A 26,760-nucleotide genomic window follows, 5' to 3' on the forward strand; every position below is an offset into this window, starting at 1 on the left:
CATTGTGGTAAACTGTGGTCAATGGCATGAGACAAAGTATATGTGAACTGCTGTATGGAAAGTGAATTTGCTCTGTAAATCTTCACCCAAATCACAATTTTTTAAAAAAAGTGAGAAAAGGAAAAAAAAAAAAAGAAACTAGATAACTAGGAACTTATAGAAACTAAATACTTATGTTCATCAGAACACTTCTCTGGAAGAGTCAAAAGACAACCTACAGACTGGGAAAAATATTTGGCAACAACATATCCAACGAGGGACTTATCTCTAAGATTTATAGAAAACTTCAGTACCTCAACATCAAAAAGACAATCCAATTCAAAAATGGGGAAGGACATGAACAGATACTACACCAAAGAAGATATTCAGGCAGCCAACAAACATATGAAGAAATGTTCACAATCATTAGCCATTAGAGAGACGGAAATCAAAACAACAATGAGATATTATCTCACAGCAGTGCTAATCGTAAAATTCAACAGGACAGAAAATAATAAATGCTGGAGAAGATGTGGAGAGATTGGGACTCTCATACACTGCTAGTGGGAATGTAAAATGATATAACCATTGAGGAAAATGGTTTGGTGATTCCTTAAAAAGTTGGAAACAGAAATACCATTTGTTCCAGCAATCCCAATATTAGGTAAATATCCTAAAGAAGTAAAAGCTAGGACATGAATATATTTATTGCAGCAGTATTTACAACAGCAAAGAGATGGGAACAACCAAGTGCCCATCAGTGGAGGAATGGATAACCAAAGTATGGCACATACACACAATGGAATACTATACAACACTAAAGAATAATGTTATACAACACTAAAGAATAATGTAAAACTCACGAAACACTTCATAACATGGATGAACTTGGTGGAAATTATGCTGAATTGAAATAAATCAATCACAGAAGGACAAGTAGTGTATTAGTCTACTATTGTGGAAAGTCAAGGAAAGGTTTACATATGGAAGGAAACTTTCTTTGTTAGTTACCAGGGATGAGGAGGGGGGGAAGGAGCACTGTTAGACAGGTAAAATACAAGTACTGATTTGGGTGAAGGGAAAGGCAATATTCCAAAAGCAAGTTACCAGCACAATAAAAATAAGGAAAAGGAAAACATGGAGAAGTACACAAGACGTACAGACAACAAGATAAACACTTTTGCATACATGATACCACATTATCAGTAATAACAAATACTAATCTATGGGTGGATACATAGGTAGATAAGCTGAATGATCAGATATGTGTAGAATAGAGAATATATTGATGACCATGTATAAGTCTGGCAGACAATATTTCTACATACTTATTTGTATGTGCTATAAAGATGTCCATATATATAACAGAGCTAATGAGGCAAAGTTATGATAACTTCTTAGCCAAAGCCAAACACTCTGAGGGAGTGAGTTTCTGGGCCCACAGGCTCTGGACCATGGTTGTAGGGGACATCAAGCTCAACTTGTATAACATACTACATAAAAACACTGGTCTACATCCTATGTAGGCAAGTGGTGACTGGGGTCTTAAAAGCTTGCGAGCATCTATCTGAGATGTCACAAGTGGTCTCTCCTCATCCATTGCAAAGAAAAATGAAGAAAATCAAAGATGTATGGGAACAATTAGCCCAAGGCACTGGTGGACCAGGTTAACCTCAGACTACATGACCCTGGGAACAGAACTAGATGGTGCCCTGCTACTACTGTCAACCATTTGGAGAGGGACCAAAATACAAGATCCTGGATAGAGTGGGAGAAAAATGTGGAACAAACCCAAAATCATTAAAAAAAAAAAAAAAGACTAGGTACTGGTCTGATAGAGACAAGTGAAATCTTGAGGCTATGGTCCCTAGTCACCTTTTGGGCCTGGAATTGAACTCACTGCTATGGCTTTCAGCCAAACATGAGACAGGCCTATGAGGTGAACAATTACACTCCTTAGGTAGGTACACTCCTTAGAACAATCAACCATGAGAGATCAGAAGGGCAGCATTTGCATAGGAAGAAAGCTCAGAGGGCAGGGATATATGGGAAAGAAGGACACAGAGAAAAGGTAACCACAGGGAGAAACTGGGAAGAGAGCTATTACATTATGGAGATTACAATCAATGTCATGAAACAAAATGTGTATGAAATGTCTAATGGAAGATGGATTTGCTCTGTAACACCCAAATCACAATAAAAATGTAAGATGGAAGGAATACACAGAACTAAAGAATTGGTCAATGTTCAACCACTTCAGGAGGTAGCATATGATCAAGAACCAATGGTATTGAAGGAAGAAGTCCAAGCTGCACTCAAGGAAATCAGCAAAACAAAGCTCCAGAAATTGATGGAATATATATATTGAGATATTTCAACAAATGGATCCAGCTCTGGATGCGCTTACTCATTTATGCCAAGAAATTTGGAAGACAGCTACCTGGCTAACTGGAAGAAATCCATATTGCCACTCTAAAAAAAGGTGATCTGACAGATATGGAGATTATTGAACAATATCATTAAAATCACACACAAATCAAATTTTGCTGAAAATAATTCAAAAATGGTTATAGCAGTATATTGACCGGGAGTGCCAGAAATTCAAGCCAGCTTTAGAAGAGGACGTGGAACAAGGGATATCACTGCTGATGTCAGATGGCTTCAACAGAGAATACTAGAAAGATGTTTACCTGTGTTTTATTGACTACAAAGGCATCTGACTGTGTGGATCATAACAAATTATGGATAACATTGAGAAAAATGGGAATTCTAGAACACTGAGTTGTGCTTTTGAGGAATCTGTACAGAGACCAAGAGGCAGTCTGTAGAAAAGAACAAGAGGATGCTGAATATTTTAGAATCAGGAAAAGTGTGTGTCAGGGCTGTATCCTTTCACCATACTTATTCAATCTGTGTGCTGAGGAAATAATTCCAGAAGCTGGACTATATCAAGAAGAACATTGCATCAAGATTGGAAGAAGAGTCATTAACAACCTGAGATATGCAGATGACACAATCTTGCTTGCTGAAAGTGAAGAAGACCTGAAGCACTTACTGTGAAAATGAAAGACTACTGCCTTCAATATGGATTCCACTTCAACATAAAAAAAAATAAAATAAAATAAAAATCCTCACGAACCAAAAAAACCAAACCCACTGCCATCAAGTTATTCCTACTCACAGAGACCCCCACTTGGTTTCCAAGGCAGTAAATCTTTATGGAAGTAGATTGCCCCATCTTCCTTCTGTGGAGTGGCTAATGGGTTTGAATCACCAACCTCTGGTTAGCAGTCATATGCCTTAGGCAATGTACCACCAGAGCTCCTTAAAATTCAGTGGACCAATAAACTATATCACGATAAATGGAGAAAATAATGAAGTTGTCAAGGATTTCATTTTACTTGGATCCACAACCAATGCCCATGGAAACCCCTTTAAAGTGCTAGAGAGCAAAGATGTCATTTGAAGACTAAGGTGTGGCTGACCCAAGCCATGGTATTTTCAGAAGTCTTATACACATGTCAAAGCTGGGCAATGAGTAAGGAAGTCCGAAGAAGAATTAATTCATTTGAATTGTGGTATTGGCAAAGAATACTGAAAATACCATGGGCTGCCAGAAAAATGAACAAATCTGTCTTAGAAGAAGTGCAGTTGGAGTGCTCCTTAGAAGTGAGGATGGCCAGTGAGGATGGTATCATGCTTCTTAAAGTAGAGGGTCAGCGAGAAAGGGGAAGACCCCCAACAAGATTGATTGACATGGTGGACTCAAGCATAGCAATGATTGTGAGGATGGCACAGGACTGGGCAGTGTTTTGTTCTGTTGTACGTGGGGCTGCTAAGAGTCACAACTAACATCACAAACAACAAGGGAGCAAACTGGTAATATGATACCAGTGAACTGCCGCAAGTTTATGTATATATAATTAAATACCCAGCACAACCACTAAAAAAGCTACACAAAGAGATAAATCACTATAGGTAAATCAAAATTTTATTTTACAAAATGTTCAAAGAACCCAAAGGAAGGCATGAGAAAGAAGAGTCATGAAAAAGAAAGAGAACAAACAGAAGTGGCACACCTAACCCTTCATATATCAAAATTAAGTTAAATGTAAACGGTCTAAATGCATTACTAAAAGACAGAATTTGTCCCAGTGGATAAACCAGCGTGGCTCAACTCTATCCTTTCTATTAGAAACCCACTTGAAACGTAACAAAGTACACAGGGTAAAAGTAAAAGCACAGAAAAAGTTTACATTATAGAAACACTAATCAAAGGAAACACTACTTGTCTGTCAGTTTGTTATAATGTGGTGGTTTGTGTGAGCCATGCCACTGGTATTTCAAATACCAACAGAGTCACCTGTGGTGGATAGATCTTAGGGAGCTTCTAGACTAAGACAAACTGGAAAGGCCTGGTTACCTACTTCCAAAAATCAACCAATGAACGATTTATTGTATTGGACATATTTTTGGCAAAAGACCTCTTTAAAGATTAATAAGAAAAAAAAAAAAAAAAAAACAAATATGTCACTTTGATGACTAGGGTGTGTCTGACTCAAGCCGTTGTCTTTAACTCACCTCACACGTGTGTGGAAGTTACATAGCAAAAAAAAAAAAGAAGATAGAAGAATTGATGCATTTTAACTGTGATGTTGGCAAAGAATATACTGTGGACTGCCAAAAGAGCAAAGACATCAGTCTTAGAATAAATACAACCAGGATGCTCCTTAGAAGAGAGGATGGTGAGATTTTGGTTTGCTTACCTTGGACCCATTATCAAGAAAGACCAGCTGCCAGAAAAGGACATCCTGTTTAGTTAAGTAGATGGTCAGCAAACATGAGGAAAACACTCAGTAAGATGGACTGACACAACAGTCACAACCATGGACTCAAACATACCAACAGTCATGAAGATGGCATGTTGCTGTTGCTGTTGTTAGGTGCCACAGAGTTGGTTTGAACTCACAGCGACCCTACAGAACAAAACACTACCCAGTCCTGTGCCACCCTCACAACTGTTGATATGCTTGAGTCTATCGTTGTAGCCACTGTGTCAGTCCGTCTCATTGAGGGTTTCCCCCCTTTTCACTAACCCTCTACTTTCCCAAGCATGATATCCTTCTCCAGGGACTGATGCCATCTGATAAAATGACCAAAATACGAGAAGCCAAGTCTGGTCATCCTCACTTCTCAGAAGCATTCCAGCTGCACTTCTTCCAAGGCGGATATGCTCATTTTTCTGGCAGTCCATGGTATTTTCAATATTCTTTGCCAATACCACAATTCAAACACATCAATTCCTCTTCAGCCTTGCTTATTCACTGTCCAGCTTTCCCATGCATATGAGTCTACTTGAAAAGACAGGGCTTGGGACACGTGCATCTTAGTCTTCAAAGTTACATCTTTGCTCTTAACAGCTTAAGATGAAGATGGCTTAAGACTGGGAAATGTTTCATTCTGTTACACATAAGACTGCCATGAATAAGAGTCAACTTAATGGGAACTAACAACAACAACCAAAAGAAAGCAGTGGTGACTGTACTGATATCAGATAAAGTTGACTTCAGAGCAAAGGGAATTACCAGATACAGAGTAAGACATTATACAATGATAAAAGGGCCAATCTACTAAGAAGACATAGAATTCTTAAACGTGCAGTCACCAAGTAACAGAGCTGCAAAATGTGTGAAGCAAAAACTGATAGAACAGAAAGAAGAAATAGACTAAACCACAATTATAGCTGGAGGTTTCAATACATCTTTTCTTAATAATTAATAGAACAACCAGAAAATCAGCAAGGATAAAGAAGAATTCAACACCACCAATAACCACAGGATCTAATCAACATTTATAGATCACAATCCCCAACAACAGCAGAATATATAGTCTTTCAAGTGTCCACAGAACATATACCAATATAGACCATATTTTGAGCCATCAAAAATACACAATACATTTATAAGAATTGAAATAAAACATTTTGTGTTCTCTGACCACATGAAATCAAGCTAGAATAAAAGAAAGACTGCGGGAAATTTCCAAACACTTCAAAATTACGCAGCACAATGCTAAATAACCCAAGAATCAAAAAGAAAGTCTTTGAATTGAATGACAATGAAACATAAACATGTGTAGGATGCAGCTTAAGTAATGCTGACAGTAAAATTTGTAGCCCTCAATGCTTACATTATGAAAAAGTCTCAAATCGATAATCTAAGATCCCATCTCAAGAAACTAGAATAAGAACAAAATAAATCCAAAACAAGTAGGAGAGAGATGATACAAATACGAAATCAATGGAACTGAAATCAGAAAAACTGAATAGAAAAAAATCAGTGAAACAAAAAGCGAGTTCTCTGAAAAGATCAATAAAATTGGTAAACTAGTTTAGCAAGACTGACAGAGAAAAAAGAAGGAAGATATTGCCAGTATTAGGAATGAAACAAGGGATAGCCCTACTGACCCTGTAGACATCAAAAGGATAATAAAGGTATAATACTAACAATTTGACATGCATAAACAGGACAACTTAGATGACGAGGATGGACAAATTCTTTGATGAGCATATACTACCACAACTTACCTGATATGAAATAGGTAATTTGAATAGTACTATAACCATTACGGAAATTGAATTTGTGACAACAAAAACAAATAATAATAATAAGAAAAACAGAAAAGAAATTTTCATGCCCACACGACTTTACTGGAGAATTGTCAAATATTGAAAGAGGAATTAACATCAATTCTATACACTCTCAGAAGAGAGAACAGCAAAGACAACTTCTCAATTCATTTCATAAGTATTATCATGATATCAAAACCAGACAAAGACAGCACACAAAAAAGTAAACTTCGGTATCTCCCATGAACATAAAGAGGCAAATGGTGGTGAGGATGTAAGCAACTGGAATGTTCTTACACTGCTGGTGGAAGTGTCAATCAGCAGAATCATTGTGGAAAACGGTTTGGTATAACCTGAACATGCACATACCCTATAGCCAATATTTCTACTCCTAGGCATCCATCCATTCGCACTGAGTTGATTTAGTCTCATAGCGACCCTTCAGGACACAGTAGAACTGCTCCTGTAGGGTGTCCAAGGCCATAATCTTTATGGAAGCAGACTGCCTAATCTTTCTCCTCCAAAGCGGCTGACTGGTTCAAACCATTGACCTTTTAGTTAGCAGCCTAGCACTTAAGCACTGTACCACCAGAGTTCCTTACTCCTAAGCAGAGACCTAACAGAAATGCTTCCATTTACTCACTAAAAGACCTGTACAAGGATGTTAATGACAGCACTATTCTTTTTTAAAAAACTTTTTTTTTAAATCTTTTTTTCTTTAACTCTTTAGTGGCTAAGACATTCAACTGCTAACCAGAAGGTCAATGGTTCAAAGCCACCAGCTGTTCCGCAGGAGGAAGATGAAGCTATCTACTTCTGTAAAGATTTACTGCCTTGGATACCCAATGAGGGTCACTATGAGTTGGAATTGCCTTGATGGTAGTGGGTTTAGTTTACTGTAGGCTGGGTGAAAGTTGACAGAACAAATTAGTTTTCCATTCAAAAATTTACATACATTTTGTTTTGTGACATTGGTTGTAATCCCCTCCATTTAATAGTATTCTTCCCACTTCCTCCCTGGGTTCCCTGTTATCATTCGTCCTTTTTGCCTGCCCTTTTCTGCCTTCTCAGCTTTGTTTTTGGGCAGATGCTGCCCTTTCAGTTTCATGTGGTTGATTGAGTACAGTATGTTTCTCCCTGGAATCGTCATTCACTTTATAGGCCTGTCTATTGTTTGGCTCTGGTAGCATAGTGGCTAAAGCACTTGACTGCTAACCAGAAGGCTGCCGGTTCAAACCCACCAGCCACTCCTCAGAAGGAAGGTTGGGCAATCCTACTTCCGTAGTGATACTGCCTCAGAAACCCAAGGAGGGGTCACTATGAGTCAAGGCCGACTCAACGGCACACAACAACAACAATTGTTTGGCTGGAAATGGATCTCCAGGGGGTGGGTTCAGTTCCAGGCTCAATGGGTACTTAAGGACCACTGTCTCAGGGGTTCCACCAGCCTCTATTAGTCTAGTAAGTCTGGTCCTTTTTATGATTTTGAATTTTATTCTACATTTTTTGTTCTCCCTCTCTGTCCAAGACTGTCTAATGTGATCTTGATCAGAGTGTGACAACACTATTCTAAAATCCCTACATATGTATGTGCTTGTCAGCAGAATGACTAAGTCAACTCTGATAAAATTTCAACTACATGCAAAAACATGGATGAATCTCACAAACATGATGTCGAGTGAAAAGACCTTGACATTAAAGGGCATTTGGTATGATTCCAGTGATATAAAGTCCATAAACAAGCAAAATTACTCTATGGTGTTAAAGAACAAGAGAATGGATTCTCTTGTGGGGATGTCTGGAAGAGTACATGGAAGTAGCTGGGTGGCTGGTCATGTCTGTTTCTTGATTAGGGTATTTGATCTGGTTATGTGAGTGTGTTTGGTATGTGAATATTCATCAAGTTGTATACTTAGGGTATGTACACTCTTCTCTGTGTATGCTGTATTCAATTATAAGTTGCTTAGAAAGGCCAAAAAAAAAAAAAAAAAAAGATGTCCTTTTGATCTGGCAGCATGAAGATGATGGGTGATGTCAAGTAAGAAGAAGTGGCAGGCTTCAAGGATCCAACATGAATTCTATTTTTACAAATGGGGACACTGAAGCTGACAGCAGCTTAGAGACTGGCATAGGGTTGCAAAGCTACTAAGCAGCAGAGCCAGGATGTGAACCCAGGGAGCAGGGCTGCCAACCTTGTGCTCTTAATCACTAAACTAAACTGTCCTTTGTCTTTTTTCTGTCCTTTACCTTTGAAAATATAATGTCAATGCAGAGAAAAGCAAACAGTAGACAGGAGTATTAAAATGTACAAGAGTCTGAGGAACTCTGTGAGGAAAGCCTAACAAGTGTAGCCCCTCAAAGCTCTTGTGGCCATCATTTTATTACAGTGACCGTATACCATAGTAACCAATATTTACAAAGCAACTGGGTATAACTTAAGAAAGGTTAAGGATTTTAATACACCATGTTTATTGAGGCAGGGGCAGATACAAGGCATTTTTAAAAATATTTTGAGGTAAAGCACAATAAAAAATCCAAACTCACTGCCAGTGAGATAGCGACCCCTTCTTGGGTTTCTGAGGCAGTATCATTATGCAAGTAGATCGTCCAACCCTCCTTCCAAGGAGTGGCTGGTGGGTTTGAACCGCCAGCCTTCTAGTTAGCAGTCAAGTGCCTTAGGCACTATGCCACCAGAGCTCCTGAGGTAAAGGATAAACTCTGGAAATGCCTGGGAAAAAACCACTTATTTTAAACATTTAATTACAGTAAAATATGTAAAAACCGAAACTTAACATAGGTGGGAACCTGTCAGAGAAGGAAAACTCAAATATTTTCCACAAATAGCAATAGAAAAGGGGTGAGACTGCACCCTGCCAAAGGCAGAAAACTTGTGAGACCTGGAAAAACAAGGCAGTTCTGTTGAGTTCCAGCTCTTACAGGTTTCACTGTATCCCAACTGCTAGAGAAATGAAGTCTGTGTATGTGTGTTGCATGTGTGAATAAGCTCCACTCTTTCATATTTTGGTCTTAGAAAAAACAAACAAACAAACATATCATTCGTCTTTTTTAAAAGCATAGGAATTACTATTTTGTGATTAGGCCAAGGTATAATTATAGGCCAAAGCAGGATAACTTAATATAATTAGTGTCAAAACAATATCTTAAACTACTATATACAAAACCACTATCTGGAGTCTTAATTAGGAGCAAGGGATTACTGTATAAAAATCATTCATTCTGTCAGTTCCTTTAATTGCAAAAGGTAGGAAGGTGTGATGTATACACATGGGGACCAAATGCAAGAATAAAGAATCTGACCTATATATTCACAATACAATATTATTAATGAGTACCACTGAAAAAGAGTAGCTAATAAAGCAAAATGAGTTGAATAAAACTTCTTACTGCCATACAGAACATGTGTAATGTATCTTTTATGATACATTTTTCTCTTAAATTGAGTGAAATATTTCCTGGAAATAACTCAGGAAATTCTTTCCAAATTAAGAAAGGCTTGTTGAATAAAATAGTCTATGAAACCTTTTTCTAATATAAAGTATACATAATTTACAAGGTTGATATGATTAAATCCACAACATACCTATATGAGCCTCTCAAAGGGAAAAAAACACAAAGAATTAAATCATTTGCTTATAGTTACATAAATGAACTCAGAAACTAGTTGCTGTTGAATCATTTCTGACTCATGGTGACCCCATGTATGTCATCCCACCGCCATTGAGTAATTCTGACTCACAGCAATCTATAAGGTTTCTAAGGCTGTAAATCTTTACAGAAGTAGATTGGCTCATCTTCCTCCCACAGAGCAGCTTGTGGGTTTGAACCGTCGACCTTCTGGTTAGCTGACAAATGCCTTACCCACTGTGCTACCAGAGCTCCTTTTATGTGTGTCATAGTAGAATTGTATTCCATAGAGTTTTCAATGTCTGCTTTTTTTGGAAGGAGAATGCCAGACCTGTCTTCTGAGGTGGACATGTATCTCCAACCCTCTGGTTAGCAGCCAAGCACATTAACTGTGCACCACAGAGGGACTCCATTCACATCCATGGAACCAAAATTAAGAGTGAAGCCATCCTATATTTCTGCTAAGATTACTGTGTTAGAGTAATCATTCCCTAAAAATTAATTAATCATTCCCTAAAAAACTCGAAGCACGAGAGGCCCTCCTTGCTCAATTAACCTCCCTTCACTTGGGGTTTTCTCCACTTGCCAAAGTTTCTAGATTCCTTGAGTTTTATTTCACATTCAGTTCCTTCTTTGGTGCCTGCCTCTCGTGACCTCACAAGACAAGCATCGGCTTCTGCAGCCTCACAGCCATGTTCTGCTCAGACGTTCTTCCAGAAAAATTTCCCTTGACTTTTATTTCACCTCTATGCTCTCTGTCTACATTATTCGTATTTGCATGCCTAGAGAATCAAATCACCTTCATAGCATTTCATGATACCTTTGTATAAAATGCATGATTCCAAAATCCATTGAATAGTAAAAGAATTTTGGATTGCATGTAAAAATGACTTCTAAAAATGTGCTCTGAATTGTCTTTATACCTACCACATTTATACAAAGGTAACAAAACACAATACAGGTAATAAGAAAAAGGAAAGAGAAATATAAGCAAATTTGTCTTTCATGTTTTCAAATTTGTTTTCAAACACAAACATTTCCTGAAATGCAGATGGGAAAGCGGTGAATATTAAGTGGATATTTTTTCATGTTAAATGACTGATCAGAAGACTATTTATAAACCCCTGACTGATGTCTGGAGCTGATAAATCAACACCAGGGGAGAACATTTCAAGCACATTTATCATTTAAGACAAACAGCCTACACTGAGCATGATTATTTTTTATTCATCATTTTAGCTCCTCTACATTTGCATCTTCTCAATGTTAATAGTATCTGTAGAAGACTTCTCAATATTTAATGCTCCAGCTCGCCTATTGCATGGTGATGAGTTGAGGTCACACGTGTGAGCTGGGTAGTCAGTTGTAGAACAGAAAGGCTGTATTTCACAGTCAAGCCTCATCCTAGTCTACTTCCTCATAAATACCTGTGGGTGGTCTCAATGTCCTAAAATCACAGAATTACAGTTTTAATGGACACTAAGGCCAAGAGATTCTAACACACCAGTTCAATGACACAGAAGCTAGTCCTTAGCAGAGGACAACCCAGTACCCTGGGCCACCTCAAGTCAGAATTTGTATGACTCACTTAATACCTAGCACAGTCCATGAAATCAACAGCATGAGTGTCAGGTTCAAGGACGGCAGAATAAAGGAGCAGCCTACCTGTTCGTTTTCCTCTTCATCACTACTAAGCTTGAGGTCATCTTCTAGCATTCTGAAAGAAGGAACAAAGAGGTACAGATTCTTAGTTGGTTCCAATAATGAAGCAACTATGTGATCAAAAGGGCAGCATTTGTCAGGGATAAAGCTCAGAACATGGGAAGGGATAGGCAAGCAGGATGAAAGGAAATGGTGAACACAGGGAGGAAGTGGAAAGAACGCTGTTTCGTTGTGGGGATTGCAATTGATGTCAGAAATCAAAATATGTATGAATTATTGAATGGATAACTAATTTGCTCTATGAACTTTCACCCAAATTACAATTAAAAAAAAGAAAAAAAGCAACTAAGTACAGTGAAACCTTTGGGAGCTGCAATTCAATGGGACTGTTTTTCCAGGTCTCAAAAGCGTTCCGCCTTAGACAGAACGTAGTTTACCACTTTTCTATTACTCTGTATTTAGTAGAAAATATTTCAGGTTTCCTTCTCTGACAGGTTCCTGCCTTGCACAGGTTCTGTTTTTCGCAGGTTTTACTTTATCACCTTTATTAGAGCAACATTTCAGTAACAAGTTATTTAGTTTCCTATGTTTGTTTTCCTTGTAGGTGATTTTCCTATGACGCACATGGGAAACAATAGTTTTAAGGTAAGATATGCTGGTTCAAGGATATGATTTTTTAAACAAAGAAAACTAAATAGGGGCTTTTCTCTGTAAATTTTAATGTATTTGTTTAGCACGCTCCATGTGCCAGGTGCTACGCTGTATGCTCTTGCTGACCTGAGGGGCTTTCATGGGGAACAGAAGCAGTGAACAAGTAGAATTCTGCTGAGAGCCTGAAACAATAAACTTGAGTTGTGAGCAATAGCTGCTTATGTCTTCCACCAGCCAAAGGTTTGGAGAAGACATCTGCCCTAACATCCTACTGAGCCAGCAGCCCTCACCTTTAGCGTCAAACCAAATAGCAGGGAGCTTTCTGAGAAGGCTTTGTGAAGACCGCTCTTCAGTAGACCCTCAGCAGGCATAAAAGTGAAAGGTAAAACAAAACAAACAGACAAAAACCCAAACTTTAATCCCTACTGTTCTGATGATAAAACTGTATTCACACCAGAACTGTGGAATTATTTTTTTTTATAAAATAGTAGTTTTCAGATTAATACATTTCAAGAGAAATCTTACCCAGAAGTGTAATGTACCACATGGACACAAGCAGAGCTGCTCTGTTAGGCAGCAGGGAACAGTGTACTTCTGATGAACCCTGGCTCCACACATCAGTTTGAAAATAACCGAGTTGGAGCTAGAGGACTTCACTGTCTTCCTTGAAATTAACTTCCTGGGATTATCCCCTGAAATGTGCCTACCAAAACACAAATAAAAACAAAAAACCCCAAACTCACTACTGTTGAGTCAGATCTGACTCATAGTGACCCCTCCTTGGGTTCCCAAAGCGATATCTTTATGGAAATAGATTGCTCAATCTTCCTTCCAAAGAGTGGCTGGTGGGTTTGAACCGCGAGCCTAATCTTCCTTCTGAGGAGTGGCTGGTGGGTTTGAACCACCGGCCTTCTGGTTAGCAGTCAAATGCCTTAGGGACTATGCCACCAGAGCCTCCTTCAAAAACCAATTACAGACCTGTTATCAACATATTCCTCTATTTTCATAAGTAATTTCAGTGACTCTTGGGGTGAACTGAGGGTGAAGACCTAGCAGGGCAAGTCATGGTCTGGGTTCTGCCCCAACTGTCTGTGTTTTGGGCAAGCCACTTAACTCCTGGCTCTATCTCCCTATCTGTACAACGAAGGGTTATGCTAGGCAATCTCTAAGAGCCATTCCTACTTTAGATGTAATGAGACTATAAGAAACCTCAACTTCCTTTTTGTAAAGCAGAAAAACTCTTCTATTTGTTCTAGAGAATATCATTGAGAAATTTTCAAGTACTTTTTGGTATACCATTTCAGGCATTAGCACAAGGACAAGAACTCTGGTTCCTCACAGGTTACTGCTATACCACCAAGTAGCAAGACAGATCATTCTCCTATTGCCTAAAGTACAAACAAACAAACAAAACAATCAACAAAGCTGTGGAGCTTCACTCCCAATTGCTCTCTTTCTCTGTCAAGTCATTCATTTCCCTTAAACTCAGAAATTCCTACACTTGGCTTCAAAGAGAATCTTGGTGATTTATTAGAGCTTTGTTTGGGAATAACCTAGCAAAGGGGACTGTGTTTTCTTCGTCCTTGAGTCCCCAGTGACCAGTAGAATGATGATGACAGAATTTAACACCAGTTTGTGAGCTGAGCCGGGGTACCTTCCCTGAGACAATTTGCCTCCCAAAAGGCACAAATGCCTTTCTGGTAGAAAAGACCAGGAAAGCAGGACAGTTTCTTGCCTCTACCCCTTACTCTGCCTTTTAGGGTAAACAGCAAACTGCAATTAGGTTTAATCTCAAGGACTGCCCTGTAAGCACTTGGTGTTCTAAGTGTGGGTGGTCCTGTCAGTGGGCAGGCAAAGGGAGGGGGAAGGACATATGCAATCATTTTGAACAACTCACTTGTTGGTCTGAAGTCTTGTAAAGGGTGACTGAGAAGTTTAATCTTTACACAGGCAATACTACGTACGCACAGATCTGACGGCCTCTGTCAATCAGAGCAAGAAACCTCAACATTTCTTGAAGTAAGAGATCTTAGTTTGGCTGCGAACCACTGTGTGACTCGGTTACCACATGAGGCTGGCATTACTAATGGTAACCACAATAGAAAAAAACAGTATGTGAGGTTCTCTTTTAAGGTAGGAGTACAGCTTATTTTAGTTTGTTCCAAGCATGTACTAAATGTGGAAAGGAGTCCCGAGGTGATGAAAATGGTTAACGTGTTTGGCTACTAACTGAAAGGTTGGAAGTTCGAATCTGCCCAGAGGTACCTTGGAAGAAAGGGCTGGTGATCTACTTTTGAAAAATCAGCTGTTGAAAACCATCCGGAGCACAGGTCTACTGTGACACTCATGGAGACACCATGAGTTGGAAATGACTCAACAGCAACTCGTCTTCACATGTGGAAACCCATGTCGATTTGAACACATGCTGCCTCTCACACTTCCTGATCCTGGGCAAGTCATGTCTTTGGTTCTTGGCTTTATCATTTCTATGGTGGGACTCAGCTACCTGGCCATCATTTCCAGAAGAAAAGCAGTCAGGGACTCACCTTGCTTTGTGGATAATAATGATTCTATTACAGAATTTACCTCTTTTATATTAAAAAAATATATATGAGTTTATGGTACTTCTATCTGAGGTTTAAAAACAAAGGATCAAATGAAAAAATATGTTGAAATCAAGAGAGACATCAAGAGAAGTTAAAATCCACTTAAACTTCAGAATATCTTGGAAAATGAGAAAGTGTTCTTTATTAACTGTGACAATGGAAACACTAAGTTAAACAGCTTATACACATTTGGACAGCAATCCCAACGAGCACTATTTATCAAAATGTAAAATCATAGACCTAGAAGAGTCGATCACAGCAGCACTGTACTCAGCCCCCAGCACGTGGCACACTAGGGTAACTGAGGCTCAAAGGCATTGAGGAACATGCACCCTGCCTTCTTTGTTCTGATGGTCACAGGCAGAACCCCCCTGGCTCAACTCCCAAAGCGCAGCGCGGATTCCTTTCTGGGTACTCTAGGGTTCCTGACTTTACACCTGGCTTAACATTCAAAAACGTGCTCTGTCTTCAATGCTGAAAATATTCAAGTGACCTCTTAGTCTGAGGAGTAGCTGAAGTATCTTTGAGATTAGAACTGAACAATGAATGTGGTTAGAGAAAAGAAAAATAATGACACAAAATCATAAGAACCATCGACATTTGGCACGTGGTAAGCAGACACAACCTGTGGCTGCCTCTATCTAAATACACGAATGGCAATCCTACAGTTATGTCCACAATGATACTCCCATCCACTTGAAACAATTTAGTCATTTGTCTTTTTCCAGGAGGAGACTGATATACAAAAAAAAAAAAAAAAATGGTACAGGTATAGTGAACAAAAACAAACAAAAGTATTAAACCAAGAGTCAAAGCATAAATGGAATCTTTGGGTGATGTGAACAGTTAATGCGCTCAGCCACTCACCAAAAGGCTGGCAACTCAAATCCATTCAGAAGTACCTCAGAAGAAAGACCTGGTGATCCAGTTCTGAAAAATCAACCACTGGAAACCTTATGGAGAAAAGTTTTATTCTAACACACATGGGTTGCCAAGAGCTGGAGTTGACTGGACACCAAGTGCTAATTATAAAAGGATAAATGCATTGGGCAGGGGTGGGAGGACTTGCTTTGCCTTTGTTTTTTTGGGGCATGGGGTGGGGGGGAAGGCAAAGATTCTGATGCTTTAAACAAAGTTTAGGACTGGTCATCGGCATGTAAGTGCAGGGCCTCTGCTTTGGTACCACAGTTGGCTCAGCACTATGTGCTCTCACACCCCTACACCATGAGTACCCCAAAGTCTTTCTTCAGCAGCTGATGTCCCCCCTCCTAGAGCCACACACAGGAAACTCTTCTTTCATGTTCTCTTGGCACGTCCCCTTACTGTCTCCCAAACTCACTGCTGTTGAGTCGACTCTGACTCATAGCGACCCCTCCTTGGGATTCTGAGGAGGTATCTCTATGGAAGTAGATTGCCCAATCTTCCTTCTGAGGAGTGGCTGGTGGGTTTGAATCACCAGCCTTCTGCTTAGCAGTCAAATGCCTTAGGCACTATGGCACCAGAGCTCCCCAAGAGCCCTACTAGGTGACTAAAATCCAACTCATAGTACTAGCTTCCACTGTTGGATGGCATGCTAAGCACTTTCTAGACATTACTTCATTCAATGTCCACAGCAGTTCCTGAGGTGGGTACTGTTGGGAGGCAGCAGGCTGAGATGGTCAGAGATAGACCCTGGCGTCAGACTGCCCAGGGTGAATGCTAGCTCTGCCACTCAATGGTCCAGTGACCTGATACCTACCTCTAAAGGTTTTCTGGGAAAATAATTACACAATTCTTGGCAAATGCTTAGCACAGTACTGGCAGAGAAGAAGCATTCAATAAATGTTCATTTTTATTAATAATTCCCTTTTACCTATGAGGGAACTGGTCTTAGAAACTTGTGTAGGTAAACAGATTGGGAGATGAAGATGTTCTTGTAATAACAGCTTAAAATTAAGCCATTTGCTCTACTCATCAGTCCATTTTGAAAAGATGGTATTCTCAAAAGACTATGGAGGTGGGAATATGTTTTAGGTTATAATTGCTACCATGGTTGATTGGTGTGACATGGCTTCACACCTTACAGAGCACAGAAAACATGCCCCTCAGCCTCTGTGTGCAGCAAGGACTTTCCTGGGGGAGCCAGGGTCGATGACAATGGGAACACCAAAAGGACAATAAAACAGAACAGTCATGAATTAAGGCCAGAGAGCAGAGGTGCAGACAGAGGTACAGAGAAACCTGTACTTTATGGTCCTAACACCTGGGAAAGGAGCTGTGAAATGGCTGTCAGGGGTACTCCCAGTTAGTACCTAATTATGAACTTAACAGTGGAGTCTGGACCAGATAAATGAGAACTGCAACACTTAAAGGACTCAAACAAGATTTTAAAAAATGCAATTAAGTGATTGAGAGTTCATGTTTTTGCCTGGGAACAGTCTTAGACAGTAATTTCTTAAAATTATTGTCCCGGGCAAGTAGTAACACTCCCTGAAGCCTGGGTAGAAAGAGCCAGACGGCTCTGACCCACCCGCAGAATGGCCCCACGCTTTCATGCAGAAAGGGCCTTACAAGAAGTGAATCGAGGAAAAGGGGTGATGTGGGTTTAGCTCAAACTCTATAGAGGGAACCAAGTACAAATGTTTCCCTTTGCAGTTTGCCAGGTATTAACTCAGGTGAACTTTTCTTTATTCTGAAAGTGAAAGACAAATGGAAACACTGCCTTACTACCAACTGTACAAATTATCTACTCCCAAACATTTACTCATGCATTCATGTCTGGAGTGGCCCCATCAGTAGAAAGCAAACTGCCTCCCAGGGCTGGCTTCCTCATACATAAAAAATCCAAACCAAACTCACTGCTGTGTAGTTGGATCCAACTCATAGTGACCCCTCCTTGGGTTTCCGAGGCAGGAGACTGGAAGTAGATTGCCTAACCTTCCTTCCGAGGACTGGCTGGTGGGTTTGAACCATCAGCCTTCTGGTTAGCAGTCAAATGCCTTAGGCATTCCTTAGGAAACTACCTACAAGTCAGCATTCTCATTTTAATCATATTTAAAGTGTTTTAAAATTGTTACACTCTGGCATTCTTACAGAAGCTCTGGTGGTGCAGTGGTTAAAACATTCAGCTGCTAACCAAAAGGATAGTGGTTTGAATCCACCAGCCGCTCTGTAGGAGAAAGATGATGCAGTCTGTTTCTCTTAAAATTTACAGCCTTAGAAACTCTATGGGGCAGTACTACTCTGACCTACAGGGTTGCTACGAGTTAGAATAGACTCAATGGCAGTGGGTTTTGTTTTTTGGCTTCCTTGACTCTTACAAAACCCAACTGCCTGCCTCATTTGAAAGTGAGCTCTGGTGGCGTAGTGCCTAAGGCATTTGACTGCTAATCAGAAGGCTGGAGGTTCAAACCCACCAACCACTCTGCAGAAGGAAGACTGGGCAATCTACTTTCATAAAGATTTACCACCTTGAGAACCTGAGTTGGGCCCCGTCCCAGTAGCTCTTAGAAAAAGGAGGCATTCGATACAATCAATCCCTGCAACTTTAAGATTTGGTTATGGTAACTTCCCTGTGGGTATTTATTTTTAATTAAGAGACAAATTTACTCTCTAGCTGGTGCTGACATTTTTGATGCCCCAAACTGATGAACTCAAACTAACTGCCACCGAGTTGGACCCAATTCATAGCGACCCCTCCCCTTAGGTTTCTGAGGTGGTATCACTATGGAAGTAGACTACCAAACCTTCCTTCCGAGGAGTGGCTGGTGGGTTTGAACCGCCAGCCTTCTGGTTAGCAGTCAAATGCCTTAGGCACTATGCTACCAGAGCTCCCGATGCTGACATTTTTAAGGCCCAAAATTGATGGGGATGTAGAAATAGTAGCCCAGGCTTAACAGATGGTCAGCTGCTTCTAACATTCATCTATATCTTACACAGTATTGCACACGGGCACGTTAACCACCTCCACATGTAATGGCAGTCATTTCATAGAGCAGTGGTTTTTTAATGAATAGGATTTCCCTAGAATTATTTGTCATTTGGGGCCCTTTACAGGTCCAAATCCCTTAGTCCCTTAAGGTTCATTTCATTTTGTTATGTCTTAATGGGTTTTTAAAAATCTGAGTTTTAATTGAACTGTTTGATTTTCAGATTTGTTTCTATAATCACTGCGACTACTGTCTCCACCTATTTGAGATTTAGAGCCAAAGGCAAATGTTTACGAATTCCCATTAAACATATTCATATACACAAATACCTATTCTAGCAATTAGCACTGTGTGACAGCCTACTCATTACAAAAGTGCACACCTTTGCAGGTATTCCCCAAGCTATCATGTCTGCTGGTCTGAATGCTGGAGGGAAAGTTATAAAACTCATTTAATTCTTTCTAAAGTCCACTGTTGTGTCAGGGTCGGTGCTACCATCTGCCTGAAGTTATTTTCATAAGCAAGTGACCACCATCTTCTCTGTATTTGTTCTGAAGGACTTAGCTCTGCCATTCCAGTCCTCAGGAAACCACAAATGCTAGAAAGGCTCACGCTGGGGTTTGGTAGTTTGGCCTGTCCAAGGCACAGGTGAAATAAATTAGTCTGTAAACAAATGGAGGAAATCAGGATCCAGGTGAAAGGGTGGTCCAGATGTCCTACGATTTCTTTCAACTCTGATGTTCTAATCCAGGATGTCTATATCTTTCAAAGCAATTTTGGCTCTTTGGGAGATGGTGTTTTCTCATACATAACTCCTTCCTAGACTCCCTCCTTCCAAAGACTTGTTCTGGTTGTCAGTGAAACACAAATGCTCTTCTGATTCTGCCATGTTCAATCTGGGGTCATGGCGCATTTTACTTCTTCTGTTGATGACCTTTATTTTTTCTCAAGGATAACTGCTTCCAATCATCTTTTTTTCCCACTGACATGCTGAGCCCACCTGCTACCTTCTACACAAGCCTGTCTTCCCTGAGGGACAGTGTCTCATTTACTACCTGTTTTGGTTACCTAGTGCCACTCTGACAGGAATGTATCACAGATGGGATAGCTTTAACAAACAGGAGTTTACCCATTTACAGTTTGGAGGCTTTAAGTCCGAGTTCAAAGTGCCAGGCTCCAAGGGCTGGGTGAAAGCCCCTCAACCTTGAGCTTCAGCTCTGCCTCCTGCTCCCGGCCCACGGGAGCTAGAGGCGTTTCTTCACTCAGACAGCTGCTAGCTGCTGAGGCTGACAAGCCCAAGGTTGACAAGTAAGAAGGCACAGTCCCGATGTTACCAAACCACATGGCAGGCCATTAATTTAAGTCCATTGAAAGTCCCACAATCAGCAGAGCATGGTAGGCTGCTGAACAATGACTTGGCTGTATGCAGGGTTCAAGCACGTCATAAACAAGAGACCATTCCCAAAGTGGTTTCTTATATATGGGAAGCAGACCACATACCCAAAGCAGCCACTCAGCTGCTCCAATAGATTCCACCATGGAGTTAATTACCAGCCTCACCATGGGGAACAACTACATTCAGTTGCCCAGCCACTCAACCAGACCCAGCCAAGTTGACACACAAACATAACCACCACATTACCTTTTTAGATGCTCATAGGAATCCCTGGGAGGTGCAAATGATTATTGGCTGATAACCAAAAGGTTGGCTGTTCAAGTCCACCCAGGGGTGGCTTGGAAGAAAGTCCTGGCTATCTACTTCTGAAAAATCAGCCACTGGAAACCCCATGGAGCACAGTTTTACTCTAACATATCTGGGGTCAACATGAGTTGGAAGTGACTTGACAGCAACTGGTTGGTTTTAAGACTTTCACAAAAGCCAACCTCACTAGGAAACCTGCCAAATCTTAAGTGAGAAGTGGTATGAATGAGTGTCTTCAAAATCTCAGCCAAATGCTTTTCTTGAAAATACATATCTAGTATAGTAGTATAGAATAAACAGGAATCAAACAAAAGTGAACACTAATAAAAGAATCAGCGGTACTAAAGAAGAGTGTAGTGGAATGAGTCCTAAAAGGGAAGCTTGCAGGCAGGTCAGCATTTTACTCTGAATTCTGTCCCTAACTCTCAGAATGTGGGCAAATCATTTCATCTCTTTGGGCATCATTTCCACGTGAGAATGAGAGTTGGATAAAATGACCTCTGTATTATCTTGTTCTTCTGAATTCCATGGTTTTGGTATCACTACCAATGGAAAGCAAGTCCAGGCAGACTGTTGGAGAACTAGAAGGGACACTGGAGATTATCTGGTAAGACTTAGTTAAATGTGAAACAGGTTGGAATTTGAGTAAATGGACCAAGATCCAACCAACAAAACCAGGAGCCCTAGGTGAAGTCCAGTTACTTCTTCAAGCACTCATTCCTCATATGTGAGATGAGAAATTTCAAATAGTTGTTTTAAGAATTAAATAGAAATTGGATGTGGCAGTGCCTTTAAGCAGTAGAATGTTATATAGAGTGTTTGACTACTTTATGGAAAATGTTTCCATGTAATGCAGCATGAGGGATAAAGCCTCACTCTCAGGCTTTAGTCCTATAAATTTCGAATGCTGATGAGGCTTCCCTGAGGCCAGGAACAAAGGCAATAATCAGATTGAACCCTAGTGCTGCTCCCCTACTGTGTAGCACTGCTGAATTTGCAGATGGTGCCAGCACCTCAACTGTTCTTGAAACCTAGTAAGTGTTCCTTTCTCCATTATAAACTAACCAATTGGCATTAGGTATGCTTTAGACTATTCCATGTTATGGTAAAATGTGACCCCAAACACACATCTAAAAGGTTTTGGGTAGCCATATATCTATATGTACATGTACATGTATATGTATGTATGTATATGTGTGTGTGTGTGTGTGTCCTCAGAAGGAAGGTTGGGCAATCTACTTCCGTAGTGACACTGCCTTGGAAACCCAAGGAGGGGTTGCTATGAGTCTGATCTGACTTGACGGCATTGAGTTTGGTTTTGTTTTGGTTGGCGTGTATATATATGAATACATACATGTATATATGTATACGTGCATATATGTGGTTGTATATATGTATATACATACATATGTATACACACATATATGTTTATATGTTGTTGTTGTTAGGTGCCCTCGAGTCATCTCCGACTCACAGTGACCCTACGTACAGCAGAATAAAACACTACCTGGTCCTGTGCCAGCCTCACGATCCTTGCTATACTTGAGCCCATTGTTGCAGCCACTGTGTCAATCCATCACGTTGAGGGCCTTCCCCATTTTTACTGACCCTCCACTTTACCAAGCATGATATCCTCCTCCAGGAAATGGTTCCTTTTGACAATGACGAAAGTAGGTGAGATGAAGTCTGGCCGTTCTTGCTTCCAAGGAGCATTCCAGCTGCACTTCTTCCAGGACAGATTTCTTAGTCCTTTTAGCAGACCATGGTACTCTTAGCATCCTTCTCCAATACCACAACTCAAAAGCATCAACTCTTCTTTGGTCTTCCTTATTCATTGTCCAGCTCTCATGTGCATAAGAGGCGATTGAAAATACCATGGCTTGGGTTAGGCACACCTTAGTCTTCAAGCAGACATCTTTGCTCTTCAGCACCTGAAAGAGGTGTTTTGCAGCAGATTTGCCCAATGCGATACATCATCTGATGTCTTGCTTGACTGCTGCTCCCATTGGTGTTGATTGTAGAACCAAGTAATATGGTTAATAATAAGTGTGTGTGTGTGTATATATATATCTATACACACACACATTTATATACATATTATATATATTTATATACATTTATGTGTGTGTGTGTGTACATGTATAAATATTTTATTTTCTCCCTCAAGAGGATTTAAAAATAAAATCAGATGGCATATAAGAAAATGGTGAACAGACCAAGGGGGTAATTGCCAAAGTCATAAAGGATGTTTTACTAAATTCTCTAGGCTCCATTCCACATATAAGAAGTATGTGTCCTCTCAAAAAATCTATTTCCACATGATCCTTCATTTCTTTCAAGAAGAACAATTTGTCCCTGAATTCCACCATGAAGACATGTTTAGAAAAGCATGAAGTCACAAAATACTGCTCATGCTAATTGAAATAATAAGTTGAGTAGGCTGGAAAGAAAAATAAATAAAGTTACCTAGTATTAAGTATACAGCATTTCTGAAGAATGCACAGCATTCATCAATTAGATACAAAAAATACTAAAGAGAGATGTCCCTCCAAAAAGTATGGTAACAGCCTGAACAATTTTAACAATAGGTGACTGCCCTAAAAATGAGGAATTCTAATTTGATTTAACTCTCTGAAAATAGTCCATACTTTTTGGAATCAATTTAGTTGACTAAATATACTGAAAGAAGCTCTGGTGGCATAGTGCCTAAGGCATCTGAGTGCTAACCAGAAGGCTGGTGGTTCAAATCCACCAGCCACTCCTCGGAAGGAAGGTTGGGCAATCTACTTCCGTAGTGATACTGCCTCAGAAACCCAAGGAGTGGTCGCTATGAGTCAAAATTGACTCGATGGCAATGAGTTTTTTTTTTTTTTTTTTTAATGTACTGATGGGTTTGAACTGCCAGCCTTCTGGTTAGCAGGCAAATGCCTTAGGCAGTATACTACCAGAGCTCCTAAAGTACTGAGAACAGATAGTCCTCTAGGAAAGTAAAAACTCTTGAGGGTGCTGTGGGGAAAATGTTTACAAAGGAACAAATCTTTAGCAGGTAAGATGCTCTGACTTCTAGCTACTGGGATGAATAGGAAGCTCACCAAACCAAACCAAACCAAATCGAACCGAACCAAACCAAACAACATCACACCACACCATACCCACTGCCAATGAGTTGATTCTGACTTACAGTGACAGAGTGGAACTGACTTACAGAGTTTCCAAGGCTGTAAATCTTTATGGAAGCAGACTTTCTCCAGAGAAATAGCTGGTGGGTTTGAAATGCAGACCTTGGTTAGCAGCTGAATGCCTTAAGCACTGTGATACCAGATCTCCTTAGGAAGCTCCTCACGAGCTTCAAAAATAAAGCTAGGTCAGTGGTTCTCAAACTTGAGCCTACATCAGGATCATGTGGACTCAAAAAAAACAAAAACAAAAACAAAACCAAACAAACAAAAACAATAAACCCACTGCCATCAAGTTGATTCTGACCCATAATGACCCCATTGGGCTTCCCAGGCTGTAAATCTTTATGGAAGCAGACTGCCTCATTTTTCTTCTGCAGAATGGCTGGTGGGCTTGAACTGCCAGCCTTCTGGTTAGCAGCCAAATGTCTTAACCACTGTGCCACTAGAAATCCTGAATCATCTTAAGGGCTTGCTAAAACAGATTGCTGGGCCAACTACCAGGGTTTTGCTTAATTATGGGGTTGAGGCCAAAATTTTGCATTTTTAACGAGCTGCAAAGTGATACTGATGTTGCTGATCCAGGGACCACCCATTAAGAACCATTGGCTACACCATAACCTTCTGCCCACAATGGGTTATGACATCTGGAGTCAGCAACTGAAATCCAAGACCCTGCGGGATGATCTTATGCTACCTCTGAGGGCATATTAAGGGTTGTGGTGTGTTGGGGGTCTACTGTCTCCTGATACTCAGACACTGCCCTGGTATGTTCCTATTTAGATCATGGACACAATGTTCACCAGGGCCACAGAGCAAGATCCCAAAGAGGATAAGGAAGCCCTCCTCCTACCTCCATATTCACCAGGGAAAACTGCTGCTCATACAATCAACTGAGCCTGAACCACTCAAATACAAGTTCTAAACAGGAGATGTACCTGCCTTCAAAGAGCTTCAGGGTTAGTAATGGAGAAGACAAATAACCCAATGATATTAATAGGGTAGAATAAGCACTGTAGCAGAGATATGCTCTTGGAGACAAGGAGGCCCATCTAAAAGAGGCAGTACCTGAGCTGTCTTCAGGGTCAGAGGAGGAAGATGAAGTCAGGGAACATCCCACATGTTTTGATTGTCTAGTGCTGCTCTAAGAGACATAGCACAGGTGGATGACTTTAACAAACAGGGACTTATTCTCTTATAGTGTAGGAGGCTAGAAGTCTGAGTTCAAAGTGCTAGCTCCAGGGGTTGGGTGAAGGCCCCTCAACCCTGGGCTTCAGCTCTGCTTCTTGCTCCTGGCCCACTGAAGCTGGAGGCATCTCTTAATTCAGACAGCTGCTGGCTGCTGAGGCTGACAAACCCAAAGTTGACCAGTAACATGGCCTAGTCCCAAGATTATCAAGCAGCACAACAGGCCACTGGTTCAAGTCCAGAAACACTCTCAAGGCTGGCAGATAATATGGCAGGCTGCTGAATAAAGACTCAGCTATGTGCAGGGTCCAAAAGGGCCAAAAAGCTCAAGAGACCTTTCTCAAAGCTTCTTCATATATACTGGAAGCTGACCACATCCCTAAGGCAGTTACTCAGCTGCTCACAGAAGATTCCACCATGGAGTTGATTACCAATCTCAACATAGGGAATAATTATATTCAGCTGCCCAGCCAAGTTGACATACAACCTTAACTACCACACCACCAAAGGACTACAGCTCTACAAAGAAAGGGAGATTGCCAAGTGTGGAATACATAGGAAACAGAAGTAGTTTATATCCTCACTACCTTGTTGTTGGCAGGATTTGTTGAACTCAGGGTCTCAGTTCCTCCTGGCTGTTGGCTATTGGTCTCCCTCACTCTTGCTATATTGGCTTCTCCATAGCATTCCTCACAACATGGCAGCTTGCTTCATCAGTTCAAATTTGGCTCCAAACTCCCCAAACAGAAGAAGATATCCAGTGAAATGTTTTCCTCCCATCCTTGTCCTCATCTGCTCACTTCCTAGTCTTGCCCTCAAAGTCACCACTGCTAGTAATTTCTGACATATCATTTTTTTTAGCATAAACAAACAAATATGAATGTAGCACATGAGTCACTTACATGACAGTAAGTATTGATATGAAAGAGCAACCAAGTGGTGGATGAATATAATGTTAATTTCACTCTCATTATCTGGTTATGGCAGGTGGCTTCTGAGATGGCTCCCAATGACCCCTGCCCTCCTAGTATTCATACCCTTCTGTAATAACTTCCTCTAGGTATGGACTGGATGGAGTGACTTGCTTTTACAGAATAAGGCAAAAATGATGGCATGTCACTTGTGAAATTATGTGACTTCTATCTCGCTGGCACACGTTCTCTCTTATTTGAACTGATGAAGCAGAACTATGGAGAAGCCAATGTAGCAAGAGTGAGGGAGACCAATAGCCAACAGCCAGGAGGAACTGAGACCCTCAGTTCAACAACTCCCTGCCAACAACCATACGAGTAAGCTTGGAAGCAGACCTTTCTCCAGCCAAGCCTTGACAGGACTACAGTCCTATGACACCTTGACTGCAACCTTGTGAGAGATTGAGCCAGAGGACCCAGCTAAGCCACATCCAGATTCCTGCCCCACAGAAACTGTGAGATGGTAAATATGGTTGTTTTAAACCACTACGTTTTGGGGTAATATGTTAGGCATCAATAAGTAATTAATAAACTAGTAGATGGTGTTAAGTATTTAGCATGTTTCTTCCTTAACATGGCTTCTAACTGCCTGAGCCAAAGCATCAGTAGCTGTTCAACAGACTGATTTAAAATTTTCTGATTTT

The 26,760-nt window shown here is 40.5% G+C and overlaps 1 protein-coding gene across 1 annotated transcript in view; it reads right to left on the reverse strand.

Annotated features, from left to right (window-relative positions):
- Positions 1-26,760, reverse strand: part of AFF3 (AF4/FMR2 family member 3) — a 684,153-nt gene that overhangs the window by 206,818 nt on the left and 450,575 nt on the right. Inside the window, exon 9 of the mRNA XM_007959474.2 lies at positions 11,918-11,969. Coding sequence (XP_007957665.2) covers positions 11,918-11,969 — 52 coding nt within the window. The remainder of the gene's footprint in view (positions 1-11,917; positions 11,970-26,760) is intronic.

The sequence above is a fragment of the Orycteropus afer genome, unplaced genomic scaffold, assembly GCF_000298275.1.
Source record: "Orycteropus afer afer isolate SDZICR_OR568_19922 unplaced genomic scaffold, OryAfe1.0 scaffold00017, whole genome shotgun sequence".
Taxonomy (NCBI): Eukaryota; Metazoa; Chordata; class Mammalia; order Tubulidentata; family Orycteropodidae; genus Orycteropus; species Orycteropus afer.